Source organism: Elaeis guineensis, chromosome 10 (genome assembly GCF_000442705.2).
Source record: "Elaeis guineensis isolate ETL-2024a chromosome 10, EG11, whole genome shotgun sequence".
In the NCBI taxonomy this organism is placed as follows: Eukaryota; Viridiplantae; Streptophyta; class Magnoliopsida; order Arecales; family Arecaceae; genus Elaeis; species Elaeis guineensis.
The window spans coordinates 84,608,796-84,616,995 of record NC_026002.2 but is presented as its reverse complement, the minus strand read 5'-3'; the positions used below and the strand labels follow the sequence as shown (position 1 = coordinate 84,616,995).

The 8,200-nt window shown below is 40.8% G+C and overlaps 1 protein-coding gene across 1 annotated transcript; it reads right to left on the bottom strand.

Moving 5' to 3' along the window:
• Positions 1–3,080: 3,080 nt before the first annotated feature.
• Positions 3,081–5,106, bottom strand: LOC105052145 (transcription factor MYB64-like). Its single transcript, XM_073245204.1, has 3 exons — positions 4,703–5,106; positions 4,427–4,553; positions 3,081–3,944 (listed from the first exon to the last, which is right to left on the bottom strand). Exons 1-3 carry the CDS (start codon positions 5,104–5,106, stop codon positions 3,081–3,083), a joined length of 1,395 nt encoding a protein of 464 aa, XP_073101305.1.
• Between the last annotated feature and the right edge of the window lie 3,094 nt (positions 5,107–8,200).

The following is an 8,200-nucleotide window of genomic DNA, read 5'->3' as shown; positions in this document are numbered from 1 at the left end:
TGTCGGAGCCGGAGACGAGAGCCCGGCTCCCGTGGGAGTCCAGGCGGAGTTTACCGGCGATCAAAGTCGGGGCGAAGTCCGGCTCCCATAGGAGTCCGGACGGAACTTACCGGCGGTCGGAGTTGGTGACAGAGCCCGACTCCCGTAGGAGTCCGGGCGGAGTCCGCTTGCTGTCAGAGCCGGAGACGAGGCCCGGCTCCCGTGGGAGTCCGGGCGGAGTTTACCTGCAATCAAAGTTGGAGTTGGTGACAGAACCCGTGAGGGTCAATCCTGTTGAGAACTTCGGCTGAGGGTATTTTATACCCAACACTCCCAATCTTCTTTATCTCTGAAAGAATCTGAGAGAATTGAAGAAGATCTATATCAACTATCAGAAAGCGATCTCTGCAAGAGAACTAGTATCTCAAGGAGATCAAGGAGCCTTTGATCATATCAAGATCTCATATGAATACTTGTAGAGGCCAAATGCGTATGTAGCTTGAGAAACCAAGACATCCACAGTCATCGACTACGGTGTAGATTGACCCGTATAAAGGTATAGAGATCGGATCTCCTCTTGGTAGATTAAATGTTAGATCAGATTTCAGATACATGATTATGCTTATATCATAGATCCGTTATTAGATGGTTTGTAAATCAGATCTAATATATGTTTAGATTACAATATTTAATTTAGATTTATTTTTATTGCTTAATTCATAAATATTTTGAAATTACATGCATGAAACCAACTAATCCAATACAAATAACAAGTAAATAGTATGAGGGGCAGAAGTCAAGCCTCCAAGTGGCAGAAGGCGCATAGTCATATTAAAAAAGAAGAAGAAGAAGAAGAAGAAGAAGAAGAAGAAGAAGAAGAAGAAGAAGAAGAAGAAGAAGAAGAAGCATAGTTTTGAGAACATCACCTGTTTTTTTCCAGCCACCCCCACCCTCCCGCCCCCAAAAGGCAGACATCGCAGGTTGTTTGCATAACATGGATCAGTCATTGAAGTCTTTTCTCTTTTACGGTCTATTGGGCTCGTTGAACATGACCCCTATGTCCATTGCTTGTATCTTGCTGCTCAGAGTCCCTATTAGTATTTCTAATTTATTCAGCATAGTTTGCGGTAATATTTCCCCTTTCACAAAGACTTCTTGGTGTCTTTGACTTCGAAATCATCTCATTATCCTCCTTTATTCTTGAGCAGGTCTCTTTGCTGGACTTCTTCTTTTCAAAGGCAAAAATGTCGTATCCGCTGCTGAATACAGAGTAACAGAAATTAATTTTTAAGGAATGCTGGACCAGATGTTACTTGCAAACATATGCAATATGAAGTTCGTCATTCATTTAATTATGTAAAAAAAAGCCTAGAGGAGAGGAGCTAGTGAGAGAGATCTCACTTATGACATTCACGGCATCAAAATAGTGCAGCATATTGGCTGGAGGAAATATCCTTCATTTTGTTCCTGTAGTGTGATTGCATAATTTTTGCAAATGCCATCCCCGCTATGTTTAACCTGCTGGCGAATTACTGGCACATACGGCATTAGGAATAATGGTAGTTGTGTCATCTGATAATTACATGCAAGTTGTTGATAATTAAGCATGTAAAACATTTATTTTATGCGATCAACGACACCATTATCTTTTATTTTACTTTGTCTTAGTTCAGCTGCTATTGTTGTTGGTTGGGAATGTCTTCAATCACTGAAGACATCTGATGCTAAATTATGTGCAGTATCTCTGGGGCCTACGAATACATATATATATATACCTTTCAGCTTATACCTCAGGGGATGATGGCATGTTGGCTTATCAATTTCATTGATCCTAACAATCTTGTTTCTGTATGTGTTGGCAAGCACAGGTCTAAATTCACTGTTTTTTATTTGAAAAAAATATTTTTGACATTTCTGTTGAATAATGAGTTGCAGTGGACAACTAAATCTACTTGAAGAAATTTGTCTGTCTCTGAAATGGTTTATTAGAAGTATAAGATGGGTCTCTAGCTTGAGCTGCGAATTCAACTTAGTTTTCGTTACGAGTAAATTTTCGTTGCAATGGTTATACTACGTTACCATTGTATTCGTTGCAATGGTTATACTACGTTACCATTGTAATAAGCCAATTAACGGTCGAAAATGGATAAAATACAGAGGATAGTGTGGGAGCAAATATTCATTGCAATGGTGATACTACGTCAAACTTGTAACAAGCCAATCAAAATGCTTGCTTATGTATTTTACCAATTTTCATGATGGTACCTTACACTGCATCATCAATTTTTAATTTTTAATTGATTTATTACAAATTTATGTGGTATCACCATTGCGATGAATATTTACTCGTAGTAGGGGGTATTATTCATGAAAACTGATAAAATACATGAGAACCGATAAAATATAAAAGTTTTCACTGATTTGTTATACATTTGAAGTGGTACCACCATTGCAATGAATATTTTACTATAGGTCAATGGCTGTATCTATTTTGCTTTACAAAAGAAATAATTCAATCCAAGTGCTCAAATAAATATTTAGTGGAAAAGAATGGAATAGCTGCATTTAATGACTTTTAGTCCATAACTTATTCCTCTCCCAAGTGCAACGATGTTAGACTTTAATTATTCATTAATGAGCACCAGAAAATTCAAAATTTAACTTATCACTAAATAACCGAAATAATGTGCTAGTGGAAAATCAGATAAATAACCTAATTAATGTTCTGAAGAATGTTAAATGGTCCAGAGGAAGAAGAGGGCATGGCAACTATTGCCTTTTTACCATAAAAAAAAGGTAATAATGATCTAGTGGTAAAATAACAGAAGTGAAACCGCAGGAGAGCAAACGTCCACAACGCGTTCGAAGGCAAATAATGATAGCCTTCACCTCATGCAAATCATGATGCACTCAAGTCAAGGCGAACAGTTTCAGGGAAAAGATGGAAGAAACTCTTAACGGTCTTTGTCTTGTTACGAAACTTCATGCCCGTTTACTGACACGTAGCACCCACTTCCAACCCCATTTCCACCTGCTACACTCTAAATAAGAAGGCCTGACCGAGCCTCTTTGAAAGTTGAAACCTTAATTCTGACCAGAAATTAGATACTACCGTTGCTGCTGCTAGTCTGAGACTGAGACCGAGACAACTGCAATGACAACATCTCTATCAAGTCCAGCTCTCTTTTTTTGCAACTTGAAGAAGGTTGATCCTTGGGAATTGGGGTACCGGTGCCAGCGAACGCATCAGTAGAAAATGAGGGTGCTCCATTTAGAAGATAGGAGATGTAACTGTCCGAGTACAGATGGGTAGAACTGTTGGTGCTAGTACCATCTGAGCCAGCAGTAGTAAGACCATTCGCTTCACCATGAAAGAAGTCAAGCCCTGGGGGAGGAGCCAGTGGCATGCGTTGATCCACACTGGCGATCGAGTAATTGCGGTACTGGTCGAAGTCCAAGATGTCTAGTGAATCCAGAACGCGAGGATCTTGGACATCACCAACATGAAATCCTCCCTCTTCCGCAGTGATCCCAGTAGTAGACTGATTTAAAAATTCTTCAATGGAGGGAATGCAATCTTCCATCTGGGTTGTGGTTAACATAGAGGAGTCATGAGCTGATAAGGGTTCTTGCAGTACATTTGGAAATGTGATGCGGAACTGGTGCGGTGGGCGTGGTTGGGATGTAGAGGGGGTGATCTTGGTGGTGGTGCAATTGTCCTGGAGGTCTAGCATCCTACTTGCAATGTACTCTTGTAGAACGGAGGGTCCACAACCTCCACCTTGAGCTGTCTTTCTCTTGCTCTTTCTCTTTGCATTCTGCCTCCTCCTCGTTGCATTCCAGTGGTTCTTGATGGAGTTCTCACTTCTGCCCGGGATATACTTCGCGATCTCAGCCCATCGATTTCCCACCTTCTTATGTGCTTCCACTAATAGCCTCTCCTCTTCTTCGGTCCATGTTTCCTTCTGCGGAGAGAATAAAAAGCACGTACGTGATGACATTAGAATATGAGCAAAAGCAGAAAGCTGACGGCAGAAAGCATTCTAGATATCGTGACATATTCGGTAATTAAGCATGACGCGACGCATGAGAATGAAGTTGGAAAGCCAAGTATAATTAAGGAGCAAGATGGATGAAATGATGCAGGGAAAGTACCAGCGGACAAAAACCAAAAATGGTTAGGTGCGGACTCCAAAGAAGCAACTTCTCGACGTACATCAGAGCTCGAAATATAAGGATCCCGTTGTACCAATATATATATATATATAAGGATCCCGATGGTCATCTATCTAAAATTCGACCAGAAGAAAACTATTTGAAGATAATATAAAAATTGGGAGCTGATCGTTTTCAGCCTCCATTTCCATCAAAAAAAAGATAGTATAAAGATATAGAAGAAGAAAGAAATAAACGAGTTGAAGTCAACATGTAGACTGAACTGTGGAACCTTGATATCAGGCCGCAGATGATTATGCCATCTTTCTCTACACTGCTTTCCGATCCTACCAACCAACTTCTTAGCAATCTGAGACCATTTCCGAACACCATGTTGCTTCACCAGTCGGACCAACATACTGCAGCACAATGGAGAACATAAGAAATTAATCAACCATCTCTTGCATTATATTTGGCAAGAAGGAAACTCCTGGAAGAGATGATTCTATGTACATGATATATACAAAGGAAAAAAGAAGAAGAAAAAGCAAAGCCGGGCTATTGGTACCTGTCCTCCTCAGAAGTCCATTGGCCTTTCACAACAGAAGCGGCGGCGGCGGCGGCGGCAACTGTAGATGAGCTGCTTCGCATCCCCTTTCTTTCTCCATAGTTCTCTCTTCTGGTGACCGCACCCTTACCACTACATCCAACGATACCTCCATACAAGCTGAAATCGTTCGACAAAATCCCATTCGGAGGATGAGTGCCTGTTGCACCAGAACAAGGAGGTGTCTCGGCGCTCTGCTCCAGCTTGTCTACGGGATTCTTCTCGATGCGAAGTTCTCCTTCGCACGAACTGGCCAGAAACCTCTTCAATGGTGTGAAAGGTGGAGCAGGCGCAGGCTGGGATATTGGAGGAGGGCTCTTCTCCATAAGCCCATCGATCCTTCCAGGCGCTGGTACCGTTTCCATAGTAAAGTTTTCGAAACGAAAGAAAGAGAGAGAATGGGGAAGGCTCGGAGGTGAAGGGGTCAAAACGGGAATGGCATGGATCTAGGCTCCGGGGAGTGCTTGATTTGTGCGGATGGGATGGAGTGGGGGGGGCGAGCAGCGAGGAGAAGGAAAGACGAGAGACTGAAGTTACCCTCCCTCAAGATGGAATAGCTTTTATTGGCACGGCAACGCTATTGCACAAATTAACAAGCTGAGCATTTAATAATAGCCGTCCATCTAGAAATCATCTCAAGGCCGGGATTGCGCTGACGCTTGTAACGCCTCGCCTCCCCCTGTACCATGCGGAGCGAGTCGGGGGACATGGACTTCCCATAATGCCCCTACTAGGTCAGGACTGGATACCAAGGAAGGCCCGTGGGCCGGCCATCCCGCCTTTGGGCTCATTTGTTAAGGGCTAAATCATTGGCATGCGTGTACCGAAGTTATGCAGAGTTGAAGGTTCCCACTACCGTCCATGCATCGATCAACACTGGATGATTTAAAATAGGCATGCCTAGTGGTGGGTCCACCTACGTTATATGCTCGTTGCTCCAGATTGTTCGATGCCCTGCCCTTGATTGATGGACTCATGATGGATAGTTGAACGGGATTTCCTGCATTTAAATTTAAGTAAATCTAAACTTATTATTTAGAAAAAAATATTGATTAGAACTGCTTTATCACCACGTAAATTTTGAACCATCTAATAAAATATTATCATATTATTCAACAAGATTTAAAAAATATATATAATAAAAGTTAGATTCAAAATGGCTAATAACCATGGTTAACAGTATACCTTATTTCACTCACATTTTTCAACTCAATAAGAAATTTTGAAATTTTGAACTAATAATATGATAGTATTTTATTAGATGGTGTAAAGTTCATATGGTATGCTGTTGCATAGGAGGGAAGGTATCATTAGTTCTATATTATTTTTAAGTCAGCAGAGACTCTGACTTATATATGATGAAATCTTCTCTCTCCTATGAGGTATTTTTTCTTAAAGAGTAAAACTATGAGACTCCGTGCCATAGCGATCAGAGGTTGAAGCAAATAATACCTCATAAATAACGGAGCAAAAGCTGACCCACTCGAGCCACGAGTTTTTGTCCGCAATATTAGATAGGTCCCGATACGTCTCCGACAGACTATAGTGCATCTCCTGCAACTTTGTCCAGAGTATCTTCTGATAGATGGCTATGTTGTTGTGTAAGAGGAAGGGCATCATTAGTCCCGTATTAATTGTGACTCAAGAGAGACTCTGACTTATATGAGATGGAACAGGCAATAGCAACCTACTACCCTGGAGTTGTGGATGTCTGTGAATTATTTTTTTTTTCTAATTTTTTTCTTTCTAATCTACACAAATACATTAAAGAAGAAGCTAGTAGCCTCCTAATGCGACAAATATTGCATATGTAAAGTACCATGTGTCCTTTATCTGATGTGCCATGTGTCGAGCTCGGACTCTCTGTAATGGAGTTTTTCTGCACGCTGCTTTTTTTCCTTTCTTCAAAGCTTCCTGCATCCTCCCGAGCTCTCGCGGACACCCACCTCCTCTCCATTTTTCTTACACCAGTCTCCACCGTCGCCTTCCTCTCTATCGTCACCGACATCGATCTTCCCCTCCCCAATCTCCCTTAAGTGCTTTCCTTCTTATGGATATCCAAAAATGAAAGACACCAACCTTCCTGCTCTTTTCGCCATCACCACCCATCGGTCTTCGATGTTGCCTTCCTCTCCATCATCACCAGCATTGTCCTTCCCCTCCGATCTCCCTCAGGTGCTTTCCTTCCCACAAATCTCCGAAAAAGAGAAACAAATGAAAAGAAAAAAAAGAAAAAAAAAGTTAAAAATTGATCAATCCATATAGGAAAAGGTCTTGCCTTTTAATTTTTCCACATTTCTTTTGTTTTCATTGATTTTTCTTATATTTTCTCTTAATTTTTCCTCTGCATTTTTTCTCTAATTTTTCTATTCTCAAGAGTCTCAATCGAGTGGGTGGATGCACACCTCCTCCCCACTCTCCTCTCATCGATCTTCAGCATTGCCTTCCTCTCCATCATCACCAGCATCGTCCTTCCCCTCTGATCTTCCTTAGGTGCTTTCCTTCCCACAAAGATCTCTAAAAAAGAGAAAGAAGTGACAAGAAAATGAAGGAAAAATGAAAAAATGATCAATCTTTTAATTTTTCCACCTTTTTCTTTGTCTTCGTTGATTTTTCCTATATTTGTCCCTGATTTCTCCTCTGCTTTTTCTATTCTTAGGAGTCTCAATCAGGTGCCCACCTCCTCCTCGCTCTCCTTACTGCTATCTTCTGTCGGTGTCCATCCTTGCTTTTTTCTCCATCTGTTAGGAAATATGTCCCAAAAGTCAATCGTCAAGCTGTTGACGGTTAAGCAACCTTGTATTGTAATTGATTTGTTAATAAATAAAATATATTTTTGATATTTTCATCATAAGTTTTTATCTTCTAAAGAACTTTGTTATTGTAATAAAATTCTTAGGACTATTTAGGTTCGATAAAGAGAGGATTTATCGATTAGTTCTTAAAACTGTTCACGATCAAATGATAGGCTGTTAATAAGAACGATAGCTTCTATTGAGCATAAGTCGCTGTAGGCCATATGGATTGGTTGTCCTCTTAATCAAAGAGTGTGGAGACACTAATATGACATACAGATGAGATGTAAGGGTACATCATCATTGAATGTGACCAACTCTAAAATATTCTGCTGTCGAGAATATCTCTGATGGGATATAGGTATAAGTATCCCTTAGACCTAAGATCGTCTCAGTGACTTGCAAGAAACTCACTGTGCTTTGGTACTGGACTAATTGAATTTATAATTCAATGACGGAAGGCTTTTGGGCACAGTCAAGTACTTACGAAGTCAGAGTGTGATCGAGATGGGATTGACCACTTCAAGAGTTGGAGAAGAATGAGTCGCTATATTTTAATTTAGCCAAACCTTGGCCAGGATAATCCATCAGATGGATTTGATATTTTGAAATACAATGTAGACAACCTGATCAGAGTTGACAGTTGAACTCTGAGGTATCCTAT

What these genes read in the sequence shown, in the direction of transcription:
- LOC105052145 (XM_073245204.1), bottom strand. Translation starts at nt 5,106, where the DNA reads ATGGAAACGGTACCAGCGCCTGGAAGGATCGATGGGCTTATGGAGAAG. An exon ending in TGGACTTCTGAGGAGGACAG is followed by an intron (nt 4,554 to 4,702) that starts GTACCAATAGCC and finishes ATTGTGCTGCAG; the next exon opens with TATGTTGGTCCGACTGGTGA. An exon ending in ATCTGCGGCCTGATATCAAG is followed by an intron (nt 3,945 to 4,426) that starts GTTCCACAGTTC and finishes TTCTCTCCGCAG; the next exon opens with AAGGAAACATGGACCGAAGA.